The 16,667-nt window shown below is 44.4% G+C and overlaps 1 protein-coding gene across 1 annotated transcript in view; it reads right to left on the bottom strand.

The window, feature by feature from the left end:
• The window catches only part of SLC44A4 (solute carrier family 44 member 4), a 70,652-nt gene that overhangs the window by 4,677 nt on the left and 49,308 nt on the right, over positions 1 to 16,667 (bottom strand). Inside the window, exons 10-19 of the mRNA XM_070936618.1 lie at positions 16,137 to 16,249; positions 14,490 to 14,612; positions 12,475 to 12,574; positions 12,282 to 12,374; positions 11,451 to 11,553; positions 8,330 to 8,586; positions 5,821 to 5,915; positions 4,078 to 4,181; positions 2,125 to 2,198; positions 1,863 to 2,028 (exon numbers count right to left, since the gene is read on the bottom strand). Coding sequence (XP_070792719.1) covers positions 1,863 to 2,028; positions 2,125 to 2,198; positions 4,078 to 4,181; positions 5,821 to 5,915; positions 8,330 to 8,586; positions 11,451 to 11,553; positions 12,282 to 12,374; positions 12,475 to 12,574; positions 14,490 to 14,612; positions 16,137 to 16,249 — 1,228 coding nt within the window. The remainder of the gene's footprint in view (positions 1 to 1,862; positions 2,029 to 2,124; positions 2,199 to 4,077; positions 4,182 to 5,820; positions 5,916 to 8,329; positions 8,587 to 11,450; positions 11,554 to 12,281; positions 12,375 to 12,474; positions 12,575 to 14,489; positions 14,613 to 16,136; positions 16,250 to 16,667) is intronic.

Genomic DNA, 16,667 nt, shown 5'->3' on the forward strand with positions numbered 1-16,667 from the left:
TCCCCTAATTATCTTTGCTGCTCTTTTCTGTACTCTTACTTTCTATTCTTTCTCTTATCAACCATACCTTGTCTGAAGAACACAAGTGGTTCACAAAATATTTACAGACCCCTCACATCCTGGATATAAACTGTTTCAACTCTCAAAACGATGCTATAGAGCACTGCACACCAGAACAACTAGACACAAGAACAGTTTTTTCCCAAACGCCATCCCTCTGCTAAACAAATAATTCCCTCAACACTGTCAAACTAGTTACTAAGTCTGCACTACTATTAATCTTCTCATCGTTCCTCACCCATTCCTCCCACTTATGACTGTATGACTTTAACCTTGTTGCTGGCATCCTTACGATTTATATTGACTGTTTCCCTATGACTATCATTAAGTGTTGTACCCAGTGGTGGGTTTCAAATTTTTTTACTACCAGTTCTGTGGGTGTGGCTTGGTGGGCATGGCATGGCTTGGTGGGGGTGGCAGGGGAAGGATACTGTAAAATCTCCATTCCCTCCCCACTCCAGGGGAAGGTTACTGCAAAATCCCCATTTCCTCCTGATCAGCTGGGACTTGGGGAGGCAGAGAATAGATGGGGGCGGGGCCAGTCAGAATTTTTACTACCGGTTCTCCGAACTACTCAAAATGTCCACTACAGGTTCTCTAGAACTGGTCAGAACCTGCTGAAACCCACCTCTGGTTGTACCTTATGATTCTTGATGAACGTATCTTTTCTTTTATGTACACTGAGAGCATATGCACCAAGACAAATTCCTTGTGTGTCCAATCACACTTGGCCAATAAAGAATTCTATTCTATTCTATTCTATTCTATTCTATTCTATTCTATTCTATTCTATTCTATTCTATTCTATTCTATTCTATTCTATTCTATTCTATTCTATTCTATTCTATTCTATTCAGTTGCCTACAGTCTAAGTCACTAGTTTACTAATGACCACTTTGCTAAAGTTTCTCTGACTCTTTCTCTCCATTCTTACTGCCCTAAGCAACATTTTTTTCTCTACCGATTCCATGCAATTTTATGCCAGCCCACTCATTTGAGGCTAGCGGGCCTGCAGAACCTTTTCATAGATTTAATATTCTTTTTTTAAAAAATTTGATGTATATGCCGCCCTTCTCCGGAGACTCAGGGCAGCTTACAATGCGTTAAGCAATAGCCTTCATATTTTGTATATTTATACAAAGTCAGCTTATTGCCCCCACAATCTGGGTCCTCATTTTACCTACCTTAGAAAGGATGGAAGGCTGAGTCAACCTTGAGCCTGGTGAGATTTGAATTTGCAGTAATTGCAGGCAGCTGATGTTAATAACAGTGCTTTAGTTTGCTGCGCTACCAGAGCTCCAGATTTTGTATATACATTGATTTACAACTGGATGCTTAATGATGGACCCCCTCAAAAGCTACGTTTACAAAGTTGCAATGGACACCGCCCCCCCCTGCTCACCTTTACAGCTATTTGCAGTGTCCCACAGTCACGGCTGTGATTTTTAAAATTTATTTTTGCTAGTTTTGTTATTTATTTCTGCTTTCTGGCAAAAGAACAAAAAAACCAAAAACGGCAATTGGGTAAAATGGATTTGTTTAACGACTGCGGCATTCGCTTAAGGATTTACCTCACAACTGCTGCCCAAAAAGAAAAAAAAGGATTCAGTCACGGGATGCCTCAATTTATGACTGCAATGACCATAATTCCAGACTATGTTATGGTCACAAGTCGAGGACTACCTCAGCCCTCAGATCCCAATTTTGGATCTTTCCTGTCCAAAATTATTTTAAGAAGGTTTCAAGGAGGCAGAAAGAAGCCACGTAATTGCCCACCAAACCAAACCACCACCACGACATACCATAATGGGCAACCAGTAGTAGTTGAGGACTGGGGATTTGAACCGGGGATCTTCAGTGGGGATTCGCCCCGTGAAGAAGAAAAAGGACAGGATGCCAATTCCTCCTACCACCAATAGCTTCCCAAAAAACAACAGCAGATCTGTGACTTTATCCAGGACTACGACTCTGTATTGAGAAGAAGAGAAAGGTGAAATGGAGACCATATTTTTCTCCTTCCTTGGCCAGGTTGTCTCAGGGACTCCGTCATCCCAACTTGGTTACCTGACAACATTCCGCATCAGGAGATTGAAGGCGTTTTTGGCTGATGCACAGAAGTTCTTTCCATAAATGGCAATCTGAAATGAAGGGAGATTTTTTTTTATTAGTTTATAATATAATATAAAATAAAAAATAATAGTACTGGGAAAGTAAAGGAGGGAGAAGAGAAGAGAAGAGAAGAGAAGAGAAGAGAAGAGAAGAGAAGAGAAGAGAAGAGAAGAGAAGGGAAAAGTATCGGAAAAAGGGAAAAAAGAAAGAGGAGGCATTGATTTATGCCTATATAATGGTATAGGGCAGGAATGGCGAACCTTTTCGGCACCAAGTGTCCAAACCAGGACACACGTGCATGTGTGTGTGCCGGAGCGCCAGAAACATGAAGACCAGCTGGAGGGCATGCACATGCCTGTTTTTTGGCCATTTTCAGGCCATTTTTGAGCTGTTTTCTGGACGCTTTTGTCTTGAAAAACAGCCTGAAAACGGCCTGAAAAACGGCCTGGTTTTTTGGGTGTTTTGGGGCCTGTTTTCCGGCGCCCCGGCACCCAGAAAGAGCAGCTGGCTGGCGTGCTTGGGCACGCTGGAAACCAGAAAAGCAGCTGGCGATGGCATGCATGCCCATAGAGAGGGCTCTGCGTGCCACCTCTGACACGCGTGCCATAGGTTCGCCATCACGGGTGTAGGGTTTCCTTCCTGAGCAGGGGGCTGGACTAGAAGACCTCCAAAGTCCCTTCCAACTCATTCTATATTATTTCTACTTCTATTTCTATTATTTCTATTTCTATTATTTCTATTTCTATTCCTTTTGCTGCAGTAGAATAAGATAATGGCCTTAAACCGTATTATATATATATATATATATATATATACCATATACCAGCAATGGCAAGTCTTTTTGCCGTCACGTGCCAAAAGTGGGGAGACCGTGGGAGGTCACATGCATGCGTGCCCACACCCAAAATTCAATGCACCCCAGCATCCGCGCATGCGCCCGCAACCCCCCATGATCCCCACACTTTTGGCATGTGATGGCACAGTGGGCGTGGTAGGCCCATTTTTTGCCCTCCCCAGGCTCCAGAGGCTTTCTAGGAGCCTGGGGAGCGTGAAAACGGCCTTCCCCACCCCCACAGAGGCCCTCCGGAGGCCGGAAGCGGCCCATTTGCTGACTTCTGGTGGGCCTGGAAGGCCTGTAAATCAGCTGGCCGGTGCACGTGTGCATGCTGGAGCTGAACTGGAGCAACGCTCGCGTGCCCACCGATATGGCTCCACATGCCACCTGTAGCATGCGTGCCATAGGTTAGCCATCACGGCCATATACCATATGAGCCATGGTGGCACCATGGTTAGAATGCACTATTGCAGGCTATTTCTGCTGACTGCCGGCTGCCTGAAGTTTGGCAGTTCAGTTCTGACCGGCTCAAGGTTGACTCAGCCTTCCATCCTTCCAAGGTTGGTAAACTGAGGACTCAGATTGTTGGGTGGCAATATGCTGATTCTATAAACCGCTTAGAGAAGGCTGTAAAGCACTGTGAAACAGTATATAAGTCTAAGTGTTATTGCTACTTTTAAGAAAACCTGAATTGTTTTATCCGTGACATGTGCCACTGCCAACCCCCTTTTGACCTACATACAAAACAGCAAATTTGGTTACCAAATTTTGAATTTCCCTAAATTTAAAGGGGAAATGAAGAAAGCAGGTGCACCAGAACTTTGGGGAGGTTTAATTTCCTCCAAGCCCTACCTTTGCATGATGGTTATATTATTGTTCAATCCTGCAGTCCACAGCCACCAAATAAATATATATATATATATTTATTTCTTATATATATATGTATGTATGTATGTATGTATGTATGTATGTATGTATGTATGTGTATGTGTATGTGTATGTGTATATGTATACACACACACACACACACATATATATATATATGGAGTTTAATAATAGCAGCCATGGCTCACCATAATGTAAGCATTTCGGTTGAGGTATTTGAGGAATTTCTCCAAACACCAGAAGCAACATTTCAGACAGCATAGAAAAAACTTGGCAACTCGATTTTCGGAATCTGCAAATATCAAAGCAGAATTAGAAGTACAGTAAGACCAACATGGCTTATGTCTGAAAGGTGTTTTTTTCAAAAGGCAACTGGCCTGGTTTTTTTTTTTATTGAGGAAGAAGAAGAAGAAAAAAGCATTTTCTTCTCATCCAGAAAGCTCCATTGGTTCTGATGGTTCATCAGTTCTGACAGGAATCAATTCTGACCCTGTCAGAATGGATAAAGCTTTTTGGATGAGAAGCGAAGCGTTTTCTTCTTCTTCCTCAAGCAAAAAAAACAGTCCAGCTGCCCTTTGAAAAAGCACCTTTGAAACAACCATGATCTGGATGACTGAAAATCTCCACAGACATTGCTATGATTATAACACTATTTAACTCTCAGAATATGGGCTGAACTGCTACAAGAGGAGCCCTGGTGGCGTAGTGGTTAGAATGCAGTATTGCAAGCAAATTCTGCCTGCAATCTGGAGTTCGATCCTGACGGGCTCAAGGTTGACTCAGCCTTCCATCCTTCCAAGTAAAATGAAAACGTAAATTGTTGGGTGGCAATATGCTGACATTGTAAACCTCTCAGAGAGTGCTGTAAAGCACTATGGGGCAGTACATAAGTCTAAGTGCAATTGCTAAGCGCTATTGCTGCTATTTTCTTGAGACTTATGTTCTGAACTGTTGGTAGGAAGTACAGATAATCCCCAGGTTACGAGCGTTCCCTTAGCAAACGTTTGAAGTTACGCAATCATTGCCCCCTAGTATTTACGAACAAGTCCCAAAACCACGAATCTTGCAGCACCAGGGCAGTTGTTCGCCCTTACGAACAACCCCAGAGGCTCTGCAACATTCGTCCTGCACTTTCAAAATGGAGCTTGTGTCATGCGAGGCCTTCGCTGGCCTAAACGGAGCTCCATTTTGGTCGGCAAACTGCCAGGTGAGGCCTGCGCAGGCCAAAACGGAGCTGCAGAGGGGCGCACATGGCTGAGATGCTGAAGAGGAGACAGCTTGCTAGATCTTCACACGGTAAGTGAGCTGGTGTGGCAGGTTAGATGGGGGGCGGGGGAAGCAATTGTGAGGAGCATGAAGTATTTCAGTGGGTCTCCCCAACCCACTGTGGTCTTGTATAGTCTTAATCAGGTGATCTGTTCCATCACTAGGCCCCCTCATGGCCTTCCCCACCCTGAAATACCTCATGTGCACTTAACGAGCCTTGCATTCAATTAACAAATGTGTGGGCGAAAGGAGGGAGTGATCCCATTCAAGGTACGAGATTCACTCCCACAGATCCTCGGGTTACGAATGGTACGGGAAGGCTCCATTTACATTTGTGACTCGAGGACTACCTGTAAGTCACTCGAACATCTGCAGGGCTGGTGCAAAATCTGGGCTTAAGGGATCCAATAAGTGACAGTCTGTCTACTACATGCTAGACGAGGTGCAGATGTACAGGAGCTCATACTGCATGCAAGCAATTCTGTGCCTATTTTGGCTGCATGTAACTGGAGAACGTATTTCTGTCACCAGCGGGTGAATTCCATCTCCCAAACCCCTCCCGACTTTGAAAGATTCACACTAGTCATGTAGAGCGTCTTAGACCCAACCGATTATTTGCCCAAAATGGCTATTTCGTCATCAAATCAAGCCAGTTTGTCACTTGCCTTTCAACTTGTGGTCCAGATATTCTAGTACCATGCGTATCAGTTGAACGATGGTGAGGATAAGGGAACCGAAAGCTAGTGACCCCATGTGGTATCTGTTGATAAATTATTTATTATACTTTATTTATACTATATTTAATTTATATCCCACCTTTACTATTTTTACGAATAACTCAAGGTGTCAAACACATCTAATGTTCCTTCTTCCTCCTGTTTTCCCCACAACCACCACCCTTGTGAGGTGGGTTAGGCTGAAAGACAGGGACTGGCCCAAGGTTACTCAGCTGACTTTCGTGGCTAAGGCGGGACTTGAACTCAAGGTCTCCTGCTTTCTAGCTTGGTGCTTAACCACTAGACCAGGGGTGTCAAACTCAATTTCATTGAGGGCCGCATCAGGGTTGTGTTTGACTTCGGGGGGGCAGGGGGGGCATGGCCAGCTCAATGTCACTCATGTCGGGAGCACCTGTGGTGGCCAAATACTAAGGCAGTACTTCCCTCAGACCCTCCCTTCTTCTCATTATAATCTCCTTCCTTCCTTCCTTCCTTCCTTCCTTCCTTCCTTCCTTCCTTCCTTCCTTCCTTCCTTCCTTCCTTCCCTCCCTCCTTTCCTTCCTTCCTTTTCTTTTTCCTTCCCTCTTCATTCTCCTTTCTTCTTCCTTCCTCTCTTTCCTTATTTTTCCTTCCTTGCTCTCTTCCCATCGTCCCTTCTTTTTCTTTGTCTTTCCTTTCCTTTTCTCCTTTCCTGTCCCTTCTTGCATGCTCAAATGCAAAAGAGGAAACATTTCTTCTTTTTTTGTTTTTAGTTTGTCTTGCTAGTCCTCTGCAAGTGAAACTGGAGCTTGGGAGGGCCAGGCGTGCCCCCCTAAGCCCTGTTTTTGGCTGTGACGGCCTCCTACAGCCCCCTGCCAGTGAAAATGGACCTTGGGGGTAGCGCGCCCGGCCCTCCCAAGCTCCATTTTCTCTGGCAGAGGCACCGTAGGCCGGTCCTTTGCTGTTTCCAGGGCGGCCCTGTGGGCCAGATCTAAGCACCCTGAGGGCCAGATCCAGCCCACGGGCCTTGAGTTTGACACTAAAAAAGGAAGATGCATTTGAGGAAACAAAAATAGAAGCAGAAGAATTCACATACTCGTCTTTAAACCAGATTTAGTGACAATTTGAAGTTATTATGAGACTGGAAAATGTTACTTATGACCAGTGCTTGCAGTTATGACTGTCACATGATCAAAACCTAGGTGCTTGGCAAGAGGCAAGTATTTACAAGGGTTTTCAGCATTCCAAGATCATATCATCACCATCTGCAGCCTTCCCAGATGGCTTTCGACAAGCAAAATTAATGGTGGAAACTGGATTTGCACAATGACCACACAATTTACTTAACAACTGCAGTGTTTCACTTAATAACTATGGCCAAAAAGGTCATAGAAGAATCAGGTGCGACGCACTTAACTTTGCTTAGAAAGTTGTTAAGTAAATTGTGTGTTATTAAGCAAATCCAATTTCCACCATGCTGAAATCATTGTGAATACAATAATATGGAGGGGGGGTGGATGGAATGTCAGGGAGAATGATATTCAAGCATCCGTCGGCTTCCATGAGACATTGCTGGCATCTCAAGGACACACCGAGCAGATGTCCCAGCGTGGCTAGCTGATTCCCAAAAAATGAACTGCAAAGATTGGTGGACGTTATGGACTGTGGGTGGCCTATAGGGAAAAGGAGGACACTTGCTTTTGCATGGGAAACCCAGAGCTGGTTTCACTTCTTCTGTACTGTTATTCAGTAATGTTTTATACTCTTGGTAAAATAATCTCCCAGGAGTTCTTTTTTCTGGATTCGCTGTTTGACTGTTGACAGCACTTTTCAGACAACTATGACCTGGATGACTGAGATGTTGTGGCCCGCTGGTGGCCAGCAGAGCTGGCAGCAGAGTCAGACAGTGAGGAGGTTGGGGAAGAACATGGGCCAGTCCTGGGGGCTGGGGAAAACTCGGACGAGGGCTCTGCGTCAAAGGCAGAGATAGACAGCGGCGAGACAGAGGAACAGCTGGTTCCCAGTGTGCGAATGCGCAGAGCTGCCAGAAGACAAGAACAGCTCAGAAAGCAGGGTCAACCTGAGAGTAAAGCCACACCTTGGAGATGATTGGCCCCTCCCATAGGAAACAAAAGAGGAGCGAACGGGGAGGGGGCTTTTGCAGGAAACAATTCATTCATTTGGTAGTTTCAAGAGTGGAAAGTTCTGTTCATGACTCTAAGAGACTCCATGTCAAGTTTTGCCTTACTCTGCATTTGGAAACAAGTTACGTGGCAGCTTGCCAAACGAGATAAGGTGTGTTGATAAATATTCCTTTGAAAAACTGTTTGGACAAACCTTGCTGACTGTGAATGAAAGTAATTCACAGTCGTGTAAATGAAAGCGGTTCTGCCGGGATCAATTCCTGCTTCCTGCTTTTTAAGAGAGCCTAGGTCAGAACATGAGAATCTCCACAGACATTTCTCCCCAAACTACGCACCTTAATGTACGGAGGAAGGAACTGGGCAGGGCACAGGCTGGGATATCTTGAGGCTTGTGGAAGGCCCAGTAATAAGAGGCAAAGGCTCCCGCAAGTACACACTGTCCCAGAGCAATGACGAAGTTGATACACCAAAGGAAGCCCACAAAGTTGTAGATTTGCAAATTGAAGAGATTGCGCTGGTAAAGCCCTTCATCATTATATCTGTAGAAGATGCATTCGGTTATGCAAGGGAGACTGGAGGAGGCATTGAAATCCTGAGAAAAGAAAAGACAAGACACATGTGATACAGGTAGTCCTCGACTTACAATCACAACGGAGACCCAAATTTCTGTTGTTAAGTGAGACATTTGTTGAGTTTCGTCTCATTTTACGACCTTTCTTGCCACAGCTGTTAAGTGAATACAATCTAACAGTCCATAGTTGTATAAACATAGAATCAAAATCATGTGAGTTATTAGTACCGCTTTATAAAGCCTTAGTAAGGCCACACCTGGAATACCAATTTTGTCACATTACAAAAAAGATGTTGAGACTTTGGAAAAAGTGCAAAGAAGAGCAACTAAGATGATTAAAGGCCTGGAGACTAAAACATATGAAGAATGGTTGTAGGATCTGGGTTTTTGGCCGGTCTAGAGAAAAGAAGGACTGGGGGAGACATGATACCACAAAGAAGAGGAGGGTCAACTTATTTTCCAAAACAAGAAACAATGGATGGAAACTAATCAAGGAGAGACGCAACCTGGAATTAAGGAGAAACTTCCTAACAGTGAGAACAATTAGCCAGTGGAACAGCTTTGCCTTCAGAAGTTGTGGATGCTTCATCCCTGGAGGTTTTTTAAGAAGAGACTGGATAGCCACTTTTCTGAAATGGTATAGGGTCTCCTGCTTGAGCAGGGGGTTGGACTAGAAGACCTCCAAGGTCCCTTTCACCTCTAATGTTACAGGAAAATTTTAGCAAGGGGTTCTCTGCACGGTTGCTGGGTGGGCGTGGCCATGGTGGGCATGGCCTAGTCAGACTCCTGCACCACGGCGGCGGCGGGGGGGGGGCGTTTTTGCCCTCCCCACACTCCGGAGGCTTTTCTCGAGCCTCTGGGAGGGCAAAAACAGCCGCCCCAGGCTCCGGAGGCCCTCTGGGCCCATTTCTGGCCTTCCCAAACTTCCAGTAGGCCTGTTTTTCGCCCTCCCTGAGCCTCTGTGCGCGCCCTGTACTTACCTGCATCCAAACCGGGCCACGTGGGGACTCCTGGGAGGAGCAGGGTGGGATGGGCAGGGCCAGTCAGGAGTGGGATTTGGGGGTTCTCCGAACTGCACAGAATCTTAGCTAGGGGTTCTCCCGAACCCCTGCGAACCTCCAGCAGCCCATCCCTGGGTATAGAGTCCAACATTTAAACACAGGTCCAAACATTTGAGGAGCTGTCTCATCCAATAGGATTGGCCTGTCAACTCGCTCCAGCAAAAGAGGCCTAACTTTAAACCCCACTTTCTAAAGAATTTCAGCTGGCAGGTCCAGGAGAAGAGCCTTTTCTGCTGTGGCCCCAACTTTCTGGAATATTCTCCCCCTGGAGGTGATGTCAGTCCCTACACTCCTGGTCTTCCAGAAGAGCCTTAAAATCTGCCTCTGCTGATTGATCTGGGACCTTAATGGAACTTCTACTATGCTGGGGTGGCTTAAAAAAAAATCTAATAATAAATTATGGGACAGAGAGAAGGTCCCCACTACTTCCAGATCACCCGTTTCTCTTGGGTTTGTCAAAGGATCATGACCGTATGTTAAGTTGCAGTTCAAAAGATTTATTGCTCAAGCTTATACACAAGATCTAGTCAAATAAAGTTCGCAAAATTGGTGCCATATAAGGATTAGCGGAATCCAAGAGAAGTGAAACTTGGATCGTTTGTGGGAACTTAGTGACTCTAAGCTGATGACGCATTTCACTCCACCTCCCTGCTCTGCTGGCTCTTCCCCTACAGATTTCTTGTTTCTTATTTAATATTTTTCATGGTTTTATCTTTTTTTAATCTTTGAATCATTTTAAAGGCCTCCCAGAGTTGCCACAGCAATCAGATGGGCAGCATATAAAATAAATAATGTCCCTCTTGCTTGGTATTTGGTTTTCATTCTGGCTGATTTGCTATAAACTTGATTTTAGAGTTAGAGGAGAGCATGCAGAATTGGGAGAGAAGCTGTTGGCAGTGTAAAAGCTGTGGTTTACCTATTTCTGATACAGGCAACATGAAGCTCAGTTATCCAGAACTGAATTGATCTTAGGCAACTCCTGAAATTTCTATCCTGGAAGAACAGGATCCGTTTCCTCCCAATCATGCTTAAGTTTGAAAAAGCAGTAGTGTGGCCAAAAGGTATCCAATTCATTCATGAGATTACTTAATGTGCTTAATGTCTCACTTAACACCAAAGCATTATCTTAAGAAAAACTGAGAGGTTCTCAAAGTATGATCATATTTTTCATCATACCCCAATGGCTAAAGGACTAGCCAAAAATAGTTCTGAGGATCAAAGATGTTAGGATATTGAATTTAATATCTGGAACAGTGAAGTGTACAGTGAAGTCATGCGGTTGCCTAGAGGTGGCGCTCTCGCCTCACAATCAAGAGACTTTTGAGTTCAATCCTAAGTAGAGGCAGATATTTCTCTCTGCGCACAATGAGAATATATGTGCTGAATATAACTTCACATTGGCGACAGGAAGGGCATCTGGGCAGTAAACACTCAGCTCCATTCAGTTTCCCAGACTCTACCCCGCAAAGGATTATGGGGTCATTAAAAGATGACGATGGTGAACAATGAAGTGTACAGTGGGCTCTCAGAGCACACACCTGCAGTTGATCATGGATGGCGCAGTCTACACTGTAGGTTGGTTGCTGTGGGTGTGGCGGGGGAGTTTCCCTTTTTTCCCGCCTTTTCCTTGTGTGCAATCTACCTCACAATGTTTAATTTACCTCACAATGTTCCTGCATTCCTGACTCTCTTATGGTTTCACTTTCTGTATGATGATTAAAACTTGTAGACTACAAGTTTGTATTAGTCTCTCCGACTTTGTCTGGACAGCTGCTGCACAATTCCCTGACCAAAGATACTTTGGTTTTGTATCTGACCACTTACCAGTGGCATGCAACTTTCATTACCACGATATTTTTCACAGCCCGGGGCAGAGTCATTTGTTGGGGTGATACGAAAAAGGGGCTCTCCGGAAGTAGCAAGGTAACTTGAAAAATGGAAAACAGTCAAGGAAGTTTTCAAACAAAAATATCCCCTTCTGTCCTTCACAATGTGGAATAGAATAGAACAGGGGTCAATAATCTGCGGCTCTGGAGCTGCATGTGGCTCTTTCACCCCTCTGCTGCGGCTCCTTGTCACTCAAAATATGCGTCACAACTGCCAATGTGCGACACCCGCCGGCACACGATTTATTGAGCTTTTCAACCCCTGGTAAACCAACCATGGATAAATCCAAGAAAAGAAAAGTTTCAGAAGAAAAGAGAACGTTTAATTCAACTACATATGCCAGTTTTGTGACTGCTCAAAAAATAGTCAGGCACAGGAAGGGTTTTGTGGCTCCCGGTGTTTTCTTTTCTGTGGGAAACGGGTCCAAATGGCTCTTTGAGTGTTTAAGGTTGCAGACCCCTGTCCTAGACCCCAAAAAACACAGTGTCTGAACATTATCAAAACTGACACCAGCCAGAGCATAGAACAACTCAAAGAAGTAGTGCAAGGTTAGCTGATGTGGAGAGACCTTGACCATAGAACTGCAAAGAGTCAGATACGACCGAATTGATATCATCATCAACATCATCGTTTACAGACATGGCACTGACTGATTCTCTCAAAGTAAAGCAAGAAAAAACCTCCCGGTGTCATTTTAGGGTGAGATGGGCGGCATATAAATGTAATAAATAAATAAATAAAGGATCACAACATCGTTGGAAAGGATACAGAGCTGTCATGCCCCAATAGGCCACGCAGATCACGATTAAGACGAAAGTCAGCAGTGGGTAGATGAGGGTGGCCATCATATGTCCAATGGCTCTGGAGAAAGAGACAACGGAGAACTATCAATCTCTCCCTCAGTTCCCACCCAGAATCTAAAACTGCAATGGCACCAAAGCATTGACGGGGCTCCACTTACCGGCTGGCTTCCTTGATGAGCGCAATAGCAATGAAGATCCGTTTGCGGAGGAACAAGAGGCTAAGCAGCAAGATGGCTTCTGCCACACAGAGGACAATCACTGGAGGAGGGAAAGAGAAAGGAGACGGTTTGGACTGCGTCCACCTCAAAAGAAGCTGGGAAGAGCTTTGGGCCAAATCACCCCAAGTGGAGGCCATCGTGGGATTTGTTTCATTGAAGCTCATCCTGAGGTGTGAAATTACCCACCGAATTTGTAAACCACGGCCTAGTGTGACTGTATCTTAATTACAGATCTAGCGATAGTATCACTATTGACTGAGCAATGTTAAACAACTCTTGTTAACCCAAACAATGGATTAGCTCGGGGGTCTCCAAAATTGGCAACTTTAAGATTTGTGGACTTCAACTCTCAAAATTCCCAGCCATCCATGGAGTGAAACTCACTTAATAAATGTTTCACTTAGCAACAGAATTTTTAGGCTCAATTGCGGTCATAACTCAAGGAATGTCTGTAATATAGTATTGCACCCAGTGTAGCTTTTAGTGCTGAAAAGTATCATAGCTATACACCAACATGTATCTGTAACAATCTATACCACCACATTCTGAACCATCTGCAGCTTCCAGATATTCTTCAACGTGTTTCCCAAATCTTCCCAAAGAAGAGCCTTGGTACTACAGTGGTTTAAAGCACCCTGTTATTAACACAGCTGCCTGCAATTTACTGCTGGTTCGAATCTCTCCAAGGCTCAAGGTTGACTCAGCCTTCCATCCTTTCTAAGGTAGGTTAAATGAGGACCCAGTTTGTGGGGGCAATAAGCTGACTTTGTATAAATATACAAAAGTATGAAGGCTATTGCTTAACGCACTGTAAGCCGCCCTGAGTCTCCGGAGAAGGGCAGCATATAAATCAAATTAAAAAAAAAAAAAAATCAACTGTTGATTCATGTCTATGGAGAAGATTATTATGGATTATGATAATGGGCGAGGATGGATCAAAATGACCATTGAGAAGATCAAAACCATAGTTGGCCTGTTATTCATTGGTAAACTTGTTATTATCTTGCATTTCTAAGTCAGAGTTAGTACAAATCTATCCCCAAATAATACTCTCCAAAGTCAGAAGCTTAGAACCCCAAAACAGCTGGAACGTTCACAGTCCAGGAAGCAGAAGTTAATCATGGATGGGAAACCTGATAAAGGTAATTCCATTCCATTCTGGAATTAGCAAATTTAATTTTAAAAAGAAAGAACATTTTCATGTCTCTTGCTTGATAATGGTAGACCAAAACTGAGCAATCATGTTTAACCGCAGAGAAAGAAGACTTAAGAAAAAAGGGAGAGCTTAAAATGGAAAGGGGGCAATACCAGAACAAGAAGAGTTTATCATTACAGTACATTTTATCCTTTCCATGATATTGGTCCTCTCGCCTTTGGAATTTACTCATACATACCATATTCAAAAACATACCCACAGGCACTCTATGTACAAAAAATTGCAACTCGCAACTGCCTGCTGGTTGACCAGTAAACGTGTTTCACTTGCCAGTTGTGCGTTGCCCAAGTCCACTAGTAGCTTTCGACAAGCAAAGGCAATGGGGGAAGGTGGATTTGCTTAACGACCAAGAATTCATTTAATAACGGCAGTGATTCGCTTAACCAGTTGCAAAAGGGGGGAGTCATACAACTCGGATGTGACTCGCTTAACAACTGCCTTGCTTCCCAAAGGAAACTCTGGTTCCAATTGTGGGCATAAGCCGAGGAATAACGGTATTTCGGTAAGAACTGGATAAAGGGAGAGAGCTAAGGAGAAATGAATATCGAAAAAAGGATGAGGTTTAAGCAAAACCTATGGCGGTGGGGAGAAATACATGGAGCACAGGCCCTTCTCTGTTTTCATCAGATGTTCCCGCCCTTGTCCTGCTCCTACACATTCCCAAAATCCACAAAAGGTCATGTATCCATGCCCTTATCCAAGCAAGCAAAAGGAAGTTCACTCTTCTTCCCTGACTTACAGGCTACCATCCAGGTCTCCTTGACACTGCCATAAGCGCTCCAGTTGGTGGTAAATCCAATGGTCTGTATAGTGGCTCCATTCTTTTTGAACATATCATACTCTGTGTAACAGTGGTAGATTCCTGGAAGGGGAAAAATGAAGGGAAAAAAATACTAAACAAGAGCATTCTTCAAATCCTATTTCCCTCCTTCCGCCACCTTGTTTCAGAAGAGTCCTTTCCCCGTTTCAACCTTCTTTCCTCCAACGACCAACTACTGATGTGATGTGCATACAGGAAGGCCCCAGGACACCATATCTTGGTGATTGTTAAGATATCATGGCACGCCAGATGTTGCCGAATTACAAGTCCCGGCATCCCTTGCTACTGGCCAAATGGGCTGAGGGTGCAAGGCAAGGTCTGAAGTCATGAACATCTGGAGAGTTACAGGTCACCCATACCAAGCTTGGCTGCTTGTTTGCTATATTCACTTGCTAAATATATTCAAAGATGTTGGATGGCTTATGTTATGGTTATGACACTTGGCAGCAGTGGTGGGTTGCTCCCGGTTCTGTCCGGTTCTTGCAAACAAGTAGTAAAAGCGGCGGGAGGGAGGCTCCGCCTACCCGCCCAGACATCATAATGGACAATCTGCGCATGCACAGAAGCTACCATTGCGAACCGGTAGTAAAGATAAGTAGAACCCACCCCTGCTTGGCAGGTACATGTGTGAGAATCAATGTTCTGCAGTGATCAATCTGTAGAACATTGCAGAGTAGAGTAGAGTAGAGTAGAGTAGAGTAGAGTAGAGTAGAGTAGAGTAGAGCAGAGCAGAGCAGAGCAGAGTAGAGTAAGAGTAGAATGGAGTGGAGTAGAGTAGAATGGAATGGAATGATGGGATGGGATGGGATGGGATGGGATGGGATGGGATGGGATGGGATGGGATGGGATGGGATGGAATGGAATGGAATGGAATGGAATGGAATAGAATAGAATAGAATAGAATAGAATAGAATAGAATAGAATAGAATAGAATAGAATAGAATAGAATAGAATCAGTGGGAGGAAATATAATTCTGAGAACTGGACAAGCTTTGGCCTACATAGAAGATTTCTGATCATCTAGGCCAGGACTCTCCAAACTTGACTTGTGAACCTCACCTCCCAGAATTCCTCAACCAGCCATCCTTAAAGTCTTACAGTTGCCAAATTTGGGGACCCTGATCTAAGCTAATATTATAACTTTTGTTGTGGATAGTTTTTCAAGGTTTGGACAGAAAGGAAGTTCTTCCTATCCTAAACATAAGTATCCATAACAGTGTTTCTCAACCTTGGCAACTTTAAACTGCATGGCTGGCTGGGGAATTCTGGGAGTTGAAGCCCACACATCTTAAATCTGCTAAGGTTGAACCCCCCCCCCCCCGATCTATAGACTGGGTCGCCTATTTGGAATATTTGGAAGATCTGTCATAGCAAACCCTAGAATGCTTGCTAAAGAGGCCTTGCCCATTTACCAAATGATTTGACATGATGGACCTGACTGGTTTACAAAGGTTCATCAAACCACTGTCCACTTCTATCTCCTATGGTAGCACTCTTAGTCCATTCATCAGTTTCATGCAGTATATCAAGATCTTTACTTCAGCTACTTGGTCTCATTTGACTCACCGTATGCAATGATGGATATTACTCCCGCAATGAGAACCCATACAAGGACGCCAGCGATGAACCTCAGCAGCAGGAGAAAAATGAAGCTCAGTAACATGGCAAGCAGGAGAGCTCTGGAAAGAGAATAACATAAAAGAGAAAGGATGGGATGGAGTGACTTTCTTCTCCGCCTCTTCTTCTTATAAACTCTAATCTCTCTGTCTAATCTCTCCTCTCTCTCTCTCTCTCCCTGAGCAGGAAGACAAATCCCAAATCTGAAGGATTTTCTCAATTACATTATGGTTCACAAAAGGTCCACTTGACCAACAACTTTAGAGCTAATCTTCCTGCCTTAATTTGTTTTGTTTATGAGAAACAAAGACGTTATTGTTGTGACTCCGACCCCCGAGCCCATTTTATCGGAGGGAGAAGACTCCGAAAATGAAGGAGAGGAGTTGGCAAGGCCTCAGGTGTCTTCCGAAGGAGAAGAGATAGGCCAGGAGCCAGGCACTTCCGAGCCGCCGCAGTTAGACAGTGACGGAGATAAGTCTT

The sequence above is a fragment of the Pituophis catenifer genome, unplaced genomic scaffold, assembly GCF_029215685.1.
Source record: "Pituophis catenifer annectens isolate HBS135680 unplaced genomic scaffold, rPitCat1.0.hap2 SCAF_2, whole genome shotgun sequence".
In the NCBI taxonomy this organism is placed as follows: domain Eukaryota; kingdom Metazoa; phylum Chordata; class Lepidosauria; order Squamata; family Colubridae; genus Pituophis; species Pituophis catenifer.